General features: G+C 24.6%; 4 protein-coding genes across 5 annotated transcripts; 2 read left to right on the top strand and 2 right to left on the bottom strand.

Annotated features, from left to right (window-relative positions):
• Positions 1-491: 491 nt before the first annotated feature.
• LOC128958633 (acetyl-coenzyme A synthetase, cytoplasmic-like) lies at positions 492-5,582 on the bottom strand. Its single transcript, XM_054304524.1, has 8 exons — positions 5,123-5,582; positions 4,269-4,993; positions 3,719-3,914; positions 3,289-3,437; positions 2,969-3,175; positions 1,349-2,055; positions 1,022-1,267; positions 492-907 (listed from the first exon to the last, which is right to left on the bottom strand). Exons 2-8 carry the CDS (start codon positions 4,586-4,588, stop codon positions 702-704), a joined length of 2,031 nt encoding a protein of 676 aa, XP_054160499.1. The 5' UTR covers positions 4,589-4,993; positions 5,123-5,582; the 3' UTR covers positions 492-701.
• Positions 5,583-7,348: 1,766 nt separating this feature from the next.
• Positions 7,349-10,228, top strand: LOC128958700 (ubiquitin-conjugating enzyme E2 G1-like). 2 transcript variants are annotated; one of them, XM_054304605.1, is made up of 2 exons: positions 7,349-7,431; positions 9,610-10,228. In XM_054304605.1, the coding sequence occupies exon 2, from the start codon at positions 9,632-9,634 to the stop codon at positions 10,133-10,135; it is 504 nt and encodes a 167-aa protein (XP_054160580.1). In that variant the 5' UTR covers positions 7,349-7,431; positions 9,610-9,631; the 3' UTR covers positions 10,136-10,228. The 2 variants fall into 2 exon arrangements, with proteins under 2 accessions (XP_054160580.1, XP_054160579.1); XM_054304604.1 differs by having other exon boundaries at positions 9,589-10,228.
• A 3,529-nt stretch (positions 10,229-13,757) lies between these two features.
• Positions 13,758-14,530, top strand: LOC128958697 (transmembrane protein 222-like). Its single transcript, XM_054304601.1, has 3 exons — positions 13,758-14,175; positions 14,242-14,372; positions 14,449-14,530. The coding sequence occupies exons 1-3, from the start codon at positions 13,864-13,866 to the stop codon at positions 14,528-14,530; spliced, it is 525 nt and encodes a 174-aa protein (XP_054160576.1). The 5' UTR covers positions 13,758-13,863.
• A 356-nt stretch (positions 14,531-14,886) lies between these two features.
• Positions 14,887-15,951, bottom strand: LOC128958690 (alpha/beta hydrolase domain-containing protein 17B-like). The gene is made up of 2 exons (XM_054304594.1): positions 15,209-15,951; positions 14,887-15,152 (listed from the first exon to the last, which is right to left on the bottom strand). Exons 1-2 carry the CDS (start codon positions 15,835-15,837, stop codon positions 14,924-14,926), a joined length of 858 nt encoding a protein of 285 aa, XP_054160569.1. The 5' UTR covers positions 15,838-15,951; the 3' UTR covers positions 14,887-14,923.
• Positions 15,952-17,612: the final 1,661 nt, after the last annotated feature.

The raw sequence follows: 17,612 nt of genomic DNA, 5'->3' as shown, positions 1-17,612 counted from the left end.
ATTTTTATTAAAATTAAGCTGAGAAAAATATTGTTTTATATAAAAAAAATAATTATTAATATACAGAATATAATTTATAAATTGTATAATAACACTGATTTAAGCATTTAGTTATTTTCTACTTATCGTCACCATCACTATTATATATATAATTGTAATATTCTAACTGAAAGTTTAAAAAACTAAACAAATTAAACTGTATATAATATTTTATAATTTTTTGACAGTAAAAAATAAGTATTTTATGTTATACATAAAAAAATTTCATACATAATATATTCCAGTTTTTTATAATCCAGTGATAAGATTACAAACAACAAACATTTAAGAAAATACATAATTATAAAATAATAACCTTTTTAAATATAATTATAATAATATTAAGGGAACGCTAAAAATGACAGCAATATATTAATAATAATATAATATTAATAATAATATTATTAATACAACTAAATAAAACTGAAAATGTATTCTCACTGTTTGTGTGACTTTAATAATAATAATAATAATAATAAAAATAATAATAATTTTTAAAAAGGTGTTTGTTTGTATAGTGTTTATACCACTTAAAACTAATACATCATATTTAGATGATTTGTTTTAAGTGACAAATGTTGTGGACATAGTGTTTGACAATACCTATATAATAAAATAATAATAATAATAGTTATTAAAAAACAGAAGTTTGTGTAGTTTTTTCAGTTATAAGCATATATATGTCGAGTGGCAAAGAGTTCATCGAGTATGGACTCGTCAGCCATCGAAGATATGTCTCCCAACTCGCAGTCATCTCTGGCCACTTTGGCCAGAATGCGGCGCATAATCTTTCCAGACCTGGTCTTCGGCAGTCCACTCACAGGATGGACGATCTCAGGCGCAGCCAATGCTCCGATCTTATCGCGTGCTTTGGATTAATCAATGGAAAAGTTTTATTATTAATTGTCAGCAAAAAAAAGTTTAATAGACTTTAAAAAGTGATTTGAAAGGCTTTGACACAATAATTGTCACTTTGTTTTACCTCTCATTTTGAGGTCTCGCTCCAGTTCTTTAGTAAATACAAAACCATTTTTAAGTACAATATAACAGTAGAGACATTCACCCTTAACGGGATGAGGTGTTGACACTACCGCAGTCTCAGCAATGGCCTTATGACCCACTATTGCTGACTCAACTTCAGCAGTGGATAATAGATGTCCTGAAACGTTAAGCATATCGTCGGTTCGGCCGGTAATCCAATAATACCCGTCTTTATCCCGTCTGACCCCTAAAAATAATTAGAGAATTGTGTTTACATTAAATTTTTTAAAATTAAGCAAAACATAAGCCAATGGCAATAATTGCATACCATCTCCAGTGCAGAAATAGCCCCTAAACTTGTGAAAATAGGTCATTTCAAAGCGTTCGTGATTACCATCAACTGTACGAGCAATTGAAGGCCACGGCCTCTTAAATACTAAATGTCCGACAGCTGGTCCTTCCAATTCCTTTCCCTCATTGTTGACAACTGCAGGAACAACACCAAAGAAGGGGAATGTTGCCGAACCCGGTTTCATAGGTGTACAGCCAGGCAGTGGTGTTATCATAGGGGCTGCAGTCTCTGTTTGCCAGAAAGTGTCCACTATTGGACACCGACCGTTGCCAACAATATTCATGTACCAAAACCATGCTTCTGGATTAATCGGTTCGCCAGCAGTTCCCAGTAATTTAAGTGATGTTCGCTTATATTTCTTTACCCAATCATCTCCATACTTCATCAGTGACCTGATAGCCGTGGGTGCCGTATAAAATATGTTTACATTCAATTCGTCTACTATTTCCCATAGTCTTCCCGGGTGTGGATAGAAAGGCGTTCCTTCAAATAATACTATAGTTGTGCCGTTGGCCAGAGATCCATAAACATTGACCGTATGTCCGGTAATCCATCCCAAATCTGCTGTACAGAAAAACACGTCTTCATCGGTATAATTAAAGACATATTTGAATGTTGTGGCCGCGTATAACATATAACCACCGATTGTATGAACAACTCCTTTGGGCTTTCCTGTACTTCCACTGGTAATGCCATTGATTACATAAATATTAGTATAATTTATTTTTTATTTTATTTAAATATTTTTATGTTTTTGTATATTTTGGATCAAATCAACAAAAACAAACATAAAATGACTAATGACTTGATGTGAAACAATTTGATATATCTTTGAGTTAATATAATCGATGACTTAATAAAATCAAAAATTTATACAAAATTCAATTGTAGTTAACTATGTTTTTCAACATTAATCAAAAAACATAATTTTCTTGTTTATCCTTTTAATCGCTAAAATTTATGATAAGTTAATGCAATCTTTTCTCCCATTTATTCATTTGTTTTAATGAATAACTCAGTCCTCACTTTCTTTTTATTCAATAAAAAAACATTTGAAAACTTTTCCTTTTTTTATATAAGAGCTTCTATTATAACTATTTCAAACTTAAATGTACTTTAATATAATGTTTATAAATTAAAAAATATGATTTTATAGAAAATTAAAAAAAAAATTTCCTCAAAATTCTTTTATTTTATTTTACGCTTATTTTCTTATTGACTGTAATTAATGAAATACAGTATATAAATATAATAATCATAATAATAATTGTTATTATACTGTACAGTATATAAAATGTTTTTTTTTGGTATTATTTTGTTTATCCACGACTTATAAACTTGAATTTATTTTAAGATAGTTAATAAAGATATATGAATTTGTTTTGCGACAAATTCTTGTTAAAACCTAATGTCATGTATTTTGCCCGAAAACAAACTAATAGTTGATATCTAAATGTATATACATTTAGAGAAATCCAGTTATGATAATGAAAACTACGTGTAGTATGTCTCGTAGCAAAATGTGATATATGTATGAAAATGTGAGATAATTGTTTGTATATATATTAATATATATATATATAAATGCTATCAAACCTGGTATAGAGTATGAAAAGTGGGTCTTCAGCATCGAGCCAAGTGGGCTCACAGTAATCACTTGCAGTCTTCATCACCTGATCCCACCAAATGTCAACTTTAGGGTTCCATTTGATCAAAGGTTGCTTTGGATTGTTGTTGAGGTCGGCCTCATCTACTCCCAGGTTTAGATGTCGGTTCACAATACATGCTATTACTCGATGACCCCTACATTTCACCGATAAAATACAGAAACAAAAAGTTTATGATATTAAGAACCGGTTATATGATTTGACAATTAAAAAAATAAAGATGTTTTGATAATGAAATCTTAGCATTACTTTAATCTACAGGTGTCCAGTGCTTCGTCCGATATGTCTTTTAATGGTATAAATTTAGTGCCCCGGTATGCGCCGTCCGATGTTACTAATAGCACACAATTGCAGTCTAATATACGGTCTGCTAAGGCCTCTGCGGAAAAACCAGCGAACTGTGCAAATGATGTCAGACTCTCATTATTAATGCAACTTTTGCTTACAGTTTAATAAATGTTAGAGAAATATATACTGTATATGCGTTTATCACATAATTTGATAAAAACGATATTTCTTTTTTGTTGTGTTTTTCATAAATTAATTTTTATGTAATTCACACATATATAGCAATAAATGTTATAAAGCTTAAAAATTTGTATTTTTCAAATGAAAACTCATTATATATGTAATTTAACATTTGATAGTTTATATTAATTAAATATTATGAATCACTTGCCACAACTGAATGTATTGCACCGATTCTGGCACAGGCCAACATAGCTGTGACCAATTCAATGGTGACGGGCATATAGATGGCCACCCGATCTCCCTTTTTGACGCCTTTGCTTTTGAGGACATTTGCAAACTTACAGACTTCCCGACGGAGGTTACTGTATGTGATTTGACGTCTATTGTCTGGTTCATTGCCTTCCCTAAGAAAATGGATATTTTTAGTCAAAATTATTTTGTGACTAATTATTCTATAGTTAATTGAATGTTTAAAAATAAACGTAAAGATATATATATAAAGAGAGAGAGAGAGAGAATGTTTATTAGGTTATAGATATATAATGAAATTGCACTGTAAAGTGAAATGTATGTCAAATAATAAAATATTATATAATATACGTATATATATATATATATATATATATATATAAATAATTATTATTCAAAGAAAACAGCGAAGAAAAATAATCGCAAACAAAATAAAGTAATAATAAAATAAAAGTTACTATAAATTTGGTGTAAAATAAGGGAGAACTTTGAAAACAATGAATACTGACCAGTGGTAAGCGATTCTGTCTCCGAGTCCATTGTCAATAATACGGTCGAGTATATTGTAGCACATGTTGGTTACGGCTCCTTCCATCCATTTTGCATAAACAGGTCCACTAGAAATGTCAAAATTATATTTCAAAAATTCATTTTTCGGACCACATTTCCAGTAAAAATCCTTTGCGATGTCACTCCAGAAACCCTCGGGATCTTCGATGGACTTCTTATACATTCGTCGGTATTCTTCAAGACTGGACAAATGGGCGTCTCTTTTGTATTCTTCATTGGGATAGATAATTGTCTCCTCCTCTGTATCTGCAATCGCCATCTCTTTGACTTTTAATACGCTGTTTAATGCGTATATATTTCTTGAGCACAGACTTGACTTTAAAGCAATTAATTGCACACTCAGTCAACTCACTACCAATCAGGTCTGTCTCCTAATCACTCACTCACTCACTCTCTCTTTAGTCACTTATTTATCACTTTCTCTTTGAACTAAAGGTGTCCTGAAGTTCAGTAACAACACATCTGCTTCGCTGATAGTTGATGTGAAAGTAAAGATTTTTGGAGAACAAGTAGAGAACAAGTTGTGAGAAGTTGTGTTTAGTTCACCACAAAACTTATGATAACTTTGTGAGTGAGCGGTGGTGTCGACTGACTCTCTCTGACTATAACTTCCTCACAAAAAGCCGTTCTCTCAAGTTTTCAGATGTATTGCTATTGAAGTATACTATGAGGAGAGAGAGAGAGAGAGAGAGAGAGAGAGAGAGAGAGATAGAGAGAGAGAGAGAGAGAGATCAATAGAAAATCGTAAAACTGTATATGACTTTCGTATATATTGATATAAGAGAGCACTTACTGGTAGTAACAAATATAAGCTCTCAATTTGCAACCAGGTATTCAAGCTTTTCATTTGCACTGTCGTTTGAAACTCATTGAAGATTTTTTGTTGAGCAGTGCTGGTGGTGGTGTCGGTTGTGTGATGGGGCTGTCCTTGGGTCCTCCCATCAAACCATTTCATCAAATGTGTGCCTTTTAAATGATTGACTCGATATATGATATGTTTTTTGTATTATATTTGTCTGTTTCTGTATTAATGTGATGTTCAGCTTCTCCTGGATTTACCACAAAACACAGCACTGGAACTGATTACGAGATTTTCGCAGATTCACCAAAAAAGAAATTAATTAAGTTTTCATTATCAGTGACTTACTGCTCATTCCTTATACACCCTGTCCTCTCTCATGTGATTTTATTAAAATCTTTAAATGTTTTTATTAGCAATTTTATGACAAAAATTAATTCAAAATCTTCCTCTTAATATAATATATCTGTTTCTTCATATATCTTCATAATATGTCTCCACTTTATGTCATCCGTTGCTCACAAAACTGCAAAAAACAAATACTGTTTACGCAATCGTTTAATAATTATTTCAATTGTGTTAACATTCAAAAATTATTTACAGATTTTTTTTCATTTTTTAAATTTTATTTACAGATCTATTATTTATACATTAATTTATACCTTATTTGTATAGAATATATAAAAATTTTCAAATGAAAATAAAATTTAATATATAATATATTATCAATGTGATCAATAATATATAATAAACTAATTATGATAAAAAATTAATAATCATTATCAAATATCAAAACTATTTAATTTATTTTTGAATATCAAATAATAAATTATATTATTATTATTTTGAAAAAATTATTATTTGAATATAAAATTTTGATCGATATAGATATAAAAAGCCAATTTTTAAAATATTAGTTGTATTAACTCAAACCTTAATATTTTGCCTAAATTTTACTTTTATTGAAGTTTTTATCAAACGATTATAAATTATAAAAATGCTTTTTAAAAATCCATTTATATTTCAAAATAAATAAATATTATAAAAGTATTATTTTTTAAATATTTAATAAATAATATTATCAATTATATTAATTAAATTTCTAATAAAATACAATTTAACTTACTTGTTTAAATACAAATTTTGGTAAAATAATATTTATAATAATTATGATAAAAAGTAGGATATAAATAACAGTGATAAAAATTATATACTATTTTTAACAAAATTAATTGTTTCTAATAAGGAACTAATAAAAACATTATTTTAGTTTTAAATAATATTTTAAAATATATTTTAAAAGTATACTATGTTTATATTGTATTATAATTAAATAATATTTATAAATATTAATATTAGGAAAAGTAACACCATTTAAAAGTTGAAATAATTAAAAAAAATTAAGTAATTTAGTATTCATATATTTTTAAAAACAAAAATAATTATGATCATTTAAATATGCAAATTTAAATTGCTGATAAATATAATAGTTAACTAAACAAATTATAAATTAGACATTGCAAACACAGCATTACTATTTAATTTGATTATCAATAGAAACGTTAATAAATTTTTTTTAAAATTATAAAAATTTTCTATAAGAAGTTTCTGTTTATAGAATTTCCATAAATATATTTTCAAAATTATAATATTTCATTCGTTTTATTTAAATTACTTAAAAATATATCAGTGTTTAAAATTCGGATAAAAAATAGTAAAAGTTAATCAAAAGTTGTAATTAATAAACAATTTCTATATCAAACAATAATATCTTAGTTGACTAATATAAAACTTAATTTATAACAAACATTAAAAATTTATAATAAATAATTATTAATAATTAAAATTAGATGTAAAAAATAAAATGTTAATTTACCAAAATAAAATTTATAAAATATTATCATTACAAATAATTATTATTTTATTGGATCTCCATGAATTATTTTAGAAAAATTTTCCATGGAAATTTATTAATTTTTTTGCTATTTCTAATTATTACCTTTTTACATAATTAATTATAAAAATAAAACTTTTAAAATTGTACTTTTATTAATATTTTGCTCATATATTATATTACTTAATATATAAAAATATTTATAATTTTTTATTAATTTTTAAAATGACTGGCATATAAATAATTACATGAGCAGCTTTTGCATATTATAAAAATATTTTAATATCATCAAATATAAATACAAATATAAAACGTGTAGTACTGTATTAATAGATACTTTTAAACAATTAAAGTAAAATGTGTTGCATTTTAAGCATATGATTAAATCAAATGCTATATTACTTTAAATGTAAGTGAAATAACTCGTTATATATCAATATAATAATAAACATTAACTTTTAAGCTAAACATAAAGTTAATTGAGTCCATTATCATTATAGATATACATTGATAGTGATTATTACAGATTACAGAAAATAATAATTTTTTTATATACCTGTCTTTACTATACTTTATTTGCTAATAATATTAAATAAACAATTTATTATATGTGTAATATAGTTCTAAATTATTACTTATAGTTTAATTTTAATATTTTTTACGTTAAAACAAAACAAAAATTATATTACAAAACTTTTAATTTAGTTAAAAGTCACTATTTTTAATATTTAATTTAATATTTTAAAGACTATATCATAATAGAAATCTTTTGTAAACACATTTAATTGATGTTATAAAAAACATTTATTTTATTTAAACAATTTTTTATTTGTATATAATAAAATCCAGGGTTAATTTTTCATTATAATTATGTATTAACAAAATTTATGATCAGATTTATATATATAAATTAATTAACTTACCATAAATTAAAATTATTAAATATTTATTACAATTTATAGCTAAGCTATCTAAAAATATAATCTAAATAAGGTTAATTAAAAGTTGCTTTATTAATGTGTTTATACCTTGATTTAGATCTAAACCTTCATCAAATAAATAAATATTATGTTTATATCGATTATTTAATTTTTAAATTTGCATACTTTATATTATTCAGATGCTATCAATTTTTTACTTTATATTTTATTAGTAAATTATTTAACATAATTTTTAAAAACAAACTATACTATATTTAAGGGTATTTTTTTATAAATTTAAGAATAACATTTAATAGATATAAATATAAAATAACAGACTTATGGATAAACCGCATTTAAAATTAGTTATTACTGTATTGTCAAATAATATAAATTTGACTTATTTTGGAAATGTTTTTATAATAAACATAATTATGAATATAATAATTGTTAATAACAAAGTGTATTTCCCGTAAAATTTCAATAATGCAAAATGTATAATATTTTTTATACAATTTTTTTAATATATTACATTATTAAGTGAAAATGATAATATAAAATAGTTACCTTTGAATAACAATGAAAAAATTAAATATAATTCTATAGTTTTTATATTGTATAAAATCTGCAAAATTTTATTATTATACAAGTATTTAATTTAGAAATTTAGAGTTTATAATATTTTATAGAGTATTAATTTGTTTATAATATAAATATATCAGCAATAAAATGTTATTTATATGAATTTTTTAATTGTCTATTAATATATTAAAAATGTTATTACTAATATAGATATTTAGTTGTTTATAATTATTTTTTATAGCTTTTAATAAACTTATAGTAAGTTAGTTCAGATTTTACTGTAAATGTTTATTTTGTATTTCAATTTTCAGTATAATTGTATTGTTTACATTGATGTTAATTTAATTTAAAATAATTAACTAAATTTTATTTATTTTATTTTATAAGTGGCTAAATAGTATCCATCTTATAGTTAACTATTTTCATAAAACTTTTTATTATTAAATAATATAATTAGAATTGTTTTCATTATATAATATTATTTGCAATAATTTTTGATTCAAATAATTTGTTATTTTGAAGGCTATTTATAAAAACTTATTGCATAATAAATCTGATTTTAATGATTATATAAAGTATCAAAATTATGAAAAATGAATGACGTTTTAGACGATTAAATTATAATAATACAAACGTATATACAATATATTAAATATATAATTCATATAAATGAATGAATAGCATCTTTTAAATAGTGTTATAATGTCTCGCAATTGCAAAAAATATATTTCTATTTAAAATTTATTAAAAATTTGCATATTATTCAAAATAATATGATATTTAAATTATAATTTATTAATATATTTTCATTAAACCGTTAGTTTATGTACTCACGAGCTATCGTTAAATGCAATGAACTGTAATGTATATAATATTTATTAATATTGTATAAATAGATTAATATTATTACTTATTAAATAGTAAATACATTTAAATATTTACGTTTAAATAAATACGTTTAATAGATTTAGTTTTTTAAAACAAAATAGTCATTAATTGTAAATTAAATTACAGTTATTCATAATAGCCTTTCAAATAAAATAAAACTTTTATTAAATCATTAGCTAAGTCTTTAAAGTGTTTAGTTATCAGCAATTGTTGTCATATATGGCCAGTCAGTCATCTCTTATACTTTACAAACAATTGAATGAATTAAAGAAGAATCCGGTGTCCGGTTTCAGTGCGGGACTGGTAGACGATTCAAACATCTATAAGTGGGAGGTTTGGATTATGGGACCACCGGATACACTGTATGAGGGCGGGCTGTTTAAGGCATTATTGGACTTTCCAAAGGATTTTCCACAGAGACCGCCAAAAATGAAATTCATTACTGAGATATGGCACCCAAATATCCATACAAACGGTGAGGTTTGCATTTCAATACTACACGAACCGGGAGAAGACTCATTTGGCTACGAAAAAGCCAACGAACGTTGGCTACCGGTTCACACGGTTGAGACAATATTGATATCAGTCATCTCAATGTTGTCCGATCCCAATGACAACTCCCCGGCCAATGTCGATGCGGCCAAACAGTTCAGACATGACTTCAACACTTTCAAGAAAAGAGTCGGACAATGTGTTCGCAAAAGTCAAGAATCGTTGCCGTGATTGTCATCTCTGAAAACAAACACTAATCAGTTGTAACATATTTATACCCAGATATATATACATACATACCTACCCCTCCCCTCTCACTCTTAAGTTTGGGTTGTTTACTATAAATTCATATTTTTATTTTTCAAACCACAAATAAATTGTTTTAATGTATGAATATATTCTTAATAAAATAGTTTTTCTGTTTAAAAATGTAAATATTAAAAGTGAAATATTGTATGATTTATCAAATATTTAATTATATTTTTAGAGTTTTTGAGGATTGGCTTTTTGGGAAGTCCAGAATTTTGGGAAACTTTTAATTTTGATTTTTTATCATAAAAACTATAATCACTGGTCATTATCAACTAAATATTTTTTAACGATTTAATTAAATTTAGATCAACATATTAAGATTCAATTTTTTTTAATACTGAATAGAGTGAAAATATAATATTTCCTTTATTTTCTGGGAAAATTTAATAAAATTTATACGGGAATTTCCCTTTTTTTTGCAATATTACCTAAACTTTAATCACTACATAGAACTAAATAATATGATTTAACATTAATTATAATATAATTATTATGTAAATTGATTAGTAAACATAAAATTATCAAATTAATAAAATAATCAATTAAAATTAGATCAGTAATTAAACAAAAGTTTATTTAAAAAAATGAAACATTAATTACTAAAATAATTTATTTTATTTAAGTGAATAATTATCTCATAATTTTTATTAAATATAATTAAATATAATAACTGTTATTATATACAGTATAGTATTATATAATTTATACTGTATATACAGTATAATAGTAGAATATAATATATTTATTAAATTATTGTATTGCACTAAATTTTAATAACGTTAATAAAACTTTGCATATACTAGTAATTCACTTAATTTTTATGATACACAGTATATCTTCAATATTGAAAAAATAAGTTTTGATATAAACACTGGTCATTTTTAAATGTCCTTAAAGTAAATATATTATTAATAATAATAATTGTTATTTACTTTACATAAATTAATAAGTACTGTAATAGTATTCTACTGATAACTAACGTTACTATTGATAATCCTCTGTCTTTAAGTACAAACTAATTTAATTTAAAACTGTGCATGATTAAATACAATCAATATACTACTTATTGTAAACTATAATATTGTATATATCATCATTATTAAAAATATAGTTAATTATTATTATTATATTAATTAACATTAATTGACTTTAATTGCATTATTAAAGTGTTAATTTTAGTTTTTTTTAAATAATTATTATTAATATCTACATTTATAATTGGATTTTGCATATATTTCTAATCTATATTTATTATACATTGTTTTTATACATCATTCTCTACAAGTATTTCTCTCGAAAGTATAAAATTGTTTTCATTATGATATACTTTACTTTAGCATTACTTTTATAATAATAATAATTATTTTTTAATCATTTAGATTTTGATATTTATATTGACATAAAATATTAATACAAAAATTGTGTAATGCATGTGCTTTACCTCATACTTTGTAAGTATGGTTTTTATTAAGTATTTGAATTATACTTTCTCTCAAAGTTTTATGTTTTGCAAACTTTATAAGTAGTGTTTTTATTTTTTAAAAAATTAGAAAATGGTTTATAAATACAGTCTATTAATTTACTATATCTGTATTATGTATTATAGGATAAGCTATAAAATGAGCTAGTTGATTCAATATAATTTATATATTAATATTTTAACAGTAATATATTTTTTAACATTATTTTAAAATAGCTTTCTTTATTTTTTTGCAAAAACACTGATTAAAAAAAAATATTCTGGCTATTTAAATAAACTTTATTTAAAGTTTTATTTATAATAAAAAATAAATATATAAAATTTCGCAATTGATAAATAATAATGAAGTTTATTTTATTGTTTCAACAAATCTAGTTTAAGTTACAATCAATAACTTAAACAATACTATAAAATATTATCTGTAAGTGAGTGAGTGTTAGTTTAAAACACTAATATTTCAATAACTAAAAGCTATACATATTTTTATTTATTCAATCAGTTCATTGATTCGTAATACGAAAAAAATAAGAAAATATTTAATTGGGAGGTATTTTCTGATAATATAAATTATGAGTGCGATTAAAAATTAGAGTGCAATTTATCAAAGTGGTCAAACAAATTAACCTTGCTAATACTAATTTTTATCACATTTATAACCCCAAACACATCTACAATGTTTGATATCATACGTGACATTTATTGCTAAGAAAGTTACATAATATGAAACATCATAAATGACTTTCACTCGATATTTTCTAAACCAGTTTTTGAAAATTAAAAATATTATATTATTAAATAATAACAAGTATTATATTGCAAACAAATCCGCAATTTCTTAACTACTATACACAAAAAATACATTAATTAAATAGAATATAAGTTATATATATATATATATATATATAGTATATATGTGTAGAAAATAAAAATAAATAAATGAAAAAATGGTTAAAATTTAGGTTAAGGCAAAATGTTTTGTTAATCATATTATATGATTCATATACTGATTTCAACTGTAAAAATGAGTATTTGTGTGTTTGTAATGTTAGAGATATTTAAGATCAGAGACAACCATATCTTTAAAAACGAATGATTAATAATATTATCAAAATTGATTAAATATTTATTTTCATTTATAGCAAAATCCAACGATAATTATCAAAATAAAATAATAACTTATTTAACAATTTTTTATATGCTGTACTAAATTGATGCTTATATTTTTTTATATACGTATATATACTGTATAATAATAATACATAAAATTGTATATTCAATGTACTGTACCTGTACAGTTTCATACTGTGAAATATAATATAAAAAAATATTAATAAATTATTATTAATTATTATAATTATTAGTTATTGTAAATATAGTATAAAGATATACAGAAAATATAAGCAAATTGATTATAGAAATAACATTTAACAGTATAACACAATATTTTAAAATTAATTATATAGTAAAAACAAAACAAAAAAACACACATAAGTTAAGAGAGAAAGTTAAATATATATGACATTTGAAATTTATGATTGTATTTATTGAAATATTTTGACAGATCAGGTCTCATATAAAATGGTTAATCCATGTGATGGTTGATTGTAGTGTCAGTGCACCCTATCATATATTTTGCCGGCAGTTATTTTGATAGCATAAAAAATTATTGAAATTTAAAAAATTAAATCCAACAACACTTTGATTTGAAAGAGTTTAAGCCATCGACATGTGGTTAATATAAAGTCTATAATCATTACTTGGTTTATGTCTTGAGGCGGTTTAAACATCATAACAATTACAACTATCACTACTAATGCTATTACTATCACTTATAGTGTAGTGAACTCATATGAACTCACCTCCGATGACCTCTTATTAAATCATTTAAGTTGTTTGACATACAAATTGATGCCAAACTTGACTATTATTTCAGATTAATATCAAAAAACTTTGGAAAACTTTTTTAAATACAGTATATAATAATCATTGCAATGAAAACCACTATTTTATTGGACGTAATGTTTGTAATAATCATTGACTTGTGTTTTGTTTATTAATAATAATAACAATAATAAACAAATTGACTGACAGTTTGTGTCAACAAATCTAATCATTGATCACATCATTACCATTGAATGCTAGACAGTGTAGTTGTCCACCGATTACTATGAAAGATAACGACCAGATAATGACCAACTCTGATCTGACCATCGATACTGTACGCCATCGGTACCCGTATTGCATAGTATGGACACCGATCCCGTTGTTGACGTGGTTGGTGCCCGTCATCGGCCATATGGGTATCTGTATGTCTAACGGTGTGATCCGTGATTTTGCCGGTCCTTACTATGTATCACAAGATGACATGGCTTTTGGTAATCCCACCAAATACTGGCAATTGTCATCAAAACTGTTGACCGGCGGTCACTGTTGGGACGATAGCGTCAAACAGGCCAGCGATGAATACATGAACCGAATGGTAAACATTGAAATGTCATAACTTATGTCTTAAATGAAGATGTCTTTGATTTGTTTTGTTTATTAGCACTCTTTGTGTTGCGATAACTGTCACTCACACGTCTCGATGGCATTAAATCTTATGCAATACAACGGCAAATGTGATTACAATATGTTTAACACTTTTTTCCGATTTACTTATCATTGCAAATATGTTAGGTTTGTATTGATTTATAAAACAATTTTACTATTATTTTGTTAATGAAATCATTGTTTTTGTTTTTGTTTTTGTTAGTTTTTGTGCTTTTCTGAAGACTTGGTTACCATTTGTGGTCTGGATATTAGTATTGATTGTTTTAGTCATATATTTTCAATAAATTTCATTAAAAATGAGTTATTATCAGTTATTTTGAATATAATTATTGAATTTTTTTTATATAAAATTTATTTATTTATTTTTACTTTCAGATTAATACCATAAGTGTTTTGCAATTACAATAATTTTATATTTAAACTAATCAAATGATAAATTATTGTATATTAAGTTATTCCTATTTTGTATACTATTTTAGATTTTATGATCAAACTTTGGTACATTTATTTTTCACTAAACCCATTAAAACAACCCAATGTTGTATATTTGATAAATATTATATATTTACTCATAAAATATTACTTAATAATAATATAAAGAATGTATAAATTAATTGTAAATTTTAGTTATAAAAAATAATTAATTTACAGAATAGATATTTAGATCTTTTAATAAATTATTTGCTATTGTTATTATTGACATCAAAATCGACAAATTTTTTCAGTCGTAACAAATATTCTTCATATGTATAGAGATTGTCGTGTCCGCCGCCCTCAACCCATAGAGGAGGCGCCGGATTCTTGCAGAGGGCATTTAGTTTGTGGGCGTGTGACAGGGGTACTACTAGATCTCTAGTGCCGTGAATTATGAGTATTTTAGTATCAATTTTACCGATATTGTCGACACTATTGACCAGAAAATACAAAAATTAGTTTTAAAAATGAATTGATTGAAGACATACTTAGAAAATGAATCATAGAATCGAGTGCTGGCATTCTCGCCGTGAATGTTAGGCATAAATATTCTGGCAATTGATAGGAACGGTGAGTGCAATATAATACCGCGCACCGGGTGTTTGTTGCCTAAGTAGATACTGGCAGCCGTTCCCAAACTTTGTCCGTATAGTACAACTTTGTCGGCAGTGACGCCATACTTATTGATGAGGACATCCCAAGCGGCCTCAGCATCGGCGTAGACATTCTTCTCTGTTGGTTTACCGGTGCTCTCACCGAAACCCGAATAATCGTAACTAAATATATTGCAATTAAGTCTCATTCCAAGCGTATAGAAAAAGTTGCATAAATTTCCCAGATCTACAGTTCCTCCGTGACTGAACAGTATAGTGTACTTGGGATTGTCGCACGACTTTATGTATAGACATGCTATACGGTTATTACTTTTGGTTTCGGTGAAAAAGGCCTCAAACTTTTCAGGATATCGATGACAGTGTTGCCACTCAGATCCCTGGTTAAGCCTTAATGTGTACTTACTGGCCACATCATCGGACTCGTATGTATAGGACTTACGAGGCAGGGGTGGCATAAAGTGGACAAATACCGAACCGATCACATCCTTTAATAAGTTTAACATTATTGTTGAAATTTATTTAGTTTTTTGTTGTCTAAAACTATATGAATAAAATACAATGATTTTTAATGATAGATAAAAAACGATATCACATATAAAATTATTTTAAATATTTTTAAACGAAGTGAAGTGCGTCTAAAACTTTAAGGAAAACTTTGTTGTATATGATATACAATTTATGTCATATGTATGTAATGATTGTGTGTTTTTTGTTTTATGTTGACTTTCACTTCATTTCGTAAGACATACCAAAAACCAATAATAATAATAATAAATAAAAACTCATAATTATTCCGTCATAAGTATTACGTGAAAACCTGATTTTTTAACTATATATAAGTAATAGGATAAATGGTTATAATTAAAGAGAGCTACGGGAGAGCAGAGAATAGCACAGGTAGATAGATATACAGTACATATACAGGTGAATGTGTTTTCATTAATATTTATTAGTTTATAGAGTGGTATCTGGTATGAGACAAATTCAATTGAAAAGTACTCAAAAAGTTTTTGCTAAAAACAAATTCAAGGCAAACAACAACAATATAAAATATCGGACAATAGTTTTGTATTTTAAATAATATAATAATATATTTTTAATATTAATAATCATTGCATTGAATGATGACATTATAATCATAGTTTAAATATAATAATAGCTTAATATAATATAATATTTTAGTTAAAAATATAATACTTATGCTATTATGTAATAACTGACTTAAGTGTACTCACATTAATGTTTATAATAATAGATAAAATAAGTTTGTGATAATGCTGACTTTGGATTTAAATATACGATATATTGATATTTTTAACCACATTTATTTTTATACTTTATAAATAAGTACTAAATATTAAATATATATAATTTAAAGATATATTTTTTCACATTGATTATTTAAAAGTGCAAAGGTTTTATTTAAAAATAATTTGAAAAACATTACTTAATTGTACAAAAGCACTATTATATTATTTTACTAATTATTACAAATTAATACTTTACATTATAGCTTATAAACAATTAATACAATATTGTCATAAATTAAATTACTCCAAAGTATTATCTCAAGTAATACAAAAATATTTACAAACTATTATACAATATTTTACTTATACTTAACCTCTATTTTTTGTTATTACCTAATATTACTACAGTATATTGTTATATATTGTTTAAAATTAATAAAATCACAAAATCGTGTTTTAAATTATATATAATTATTAATTCTTATGATTTTAAATTATTTTTTTTAAAGCTAAATAAAAGTCCAAAAGTTTTGTAATACTTTATGTCATTTTTGTCGATGTTTTCTAATATTACAAAAGTTTAGTCAAATTCACACAATTTAACAATTTGTAAAAAATAAAGTCGAAAATTAAAAGCAATTTATTGCTGATGACAAACATGTGGTTTATTTTTCTAAATACATAATTTTTAACAATTTCTTTTAATTTAAATAATAAATAAATCCAAATCAGAGTGAATTTATTTATAACTAATGTGTAATTATGTTCATCTTATTTGGCCATTGCTTTTAAATCACTATTTTTCTAATTAAATGTATATTTGTTAACGAAAAAAAAGAATAATTTTTTATTAAGCGATTAGCAATTCTGACAAACAAATGTGTCAATGATTTTAACATATTTTATATATTAAATAATACAAAAAAAAACATATTATATTAATATAATATTAACTTGAGATATAATTAGTACTATTAATACAACCAAATGCAATGCAAATTCTGGTAATCTTTTTATTATTATTTTAT

The sequence above is a fragment of the Oppia nitens genome, unplaced genomic scaffold (assembly GCF_028296485.1).
Source record: "Oppia nitens isolate AA-2021 unplaced genomic scaffold, nextdenovo-longstitch-racon4-pilon3 scaffold3_pilon_pilon_pilon, whole genome shotgun sequence".
In the NCBI taxonomy this organism is placed as follows: Eukaryota; Metazoa; Arthropoda; class Arachnida; order Sarcoptiformes; family Oppiidae; genus Oppia; species Oppia nitens.
This window is presented reverse-complemented; position numbering and strand designations above follow the sequence as displayed.

Bases quoted from the DNA above. Each gene is read 5' to 3' on its own strand.
- LOC128958633 (XM_054304524.1), bottom strand. From the start codon at position 4,588: ATGGCGATTGCAGATACAGAGGAGGAGACAATTATCTATCCCAATGAA. The intron at 3,915-4,268 runs GTCAGTATTCAT...CCATTTTCTTAG, and splicing joins GACAGAATCGCTTACCACTG to GGAAGGCAATGAACCAGACA. The intron at 908-1,021 runs GTAAAACAAAGT...ATTAATCCAAAG, and splicing joins GCGAGACCTCAAAATGAGAG to CACGCGATAAGATCGGAGCA.
- LOC128958700 (XM_054304605.1), top strand. From the start codon at position 9,632: ATGGCCAGTCAGTCATCTCTTATACTTTACAAACAATTGAATGAATTA.
- LOC128958697 (XM_054304601.1), top strand. From the start codon at position 13,864: ATGAAAGATAACGACCAGATAATGACCAACTCTGATCTGACCATCGAT. The intron at 14,176-14,241 runs GTAAACATTGAA...TTTGTTTATTAG, and splicing joins ATGAATACATGAACCGAATG to CACTCTTTGTGTTGCGATAA. The intron at 14,373-14,448 runs GTTTGTATTGAT...TGTTTTTGTTAG, and splicing joins TATCATTGCAAATATGTTAG to TTTTTGTGCTTTTCTGAAGA.
- LOC128958690 (XM_054304594.1), bottom strand. From the start codon at position 15,837: ATGTTAAACTTATTAAAGGATGTGATCGGTTCGGTATTTGTCCACTTT. The intron at 15,153-15,208 runs GTATGTCTTCAA...TCTGGTCAATAG, and splicing joins TTCTATGATTCATTTTCTAA to TGTCGACAATATCGGTAAAA.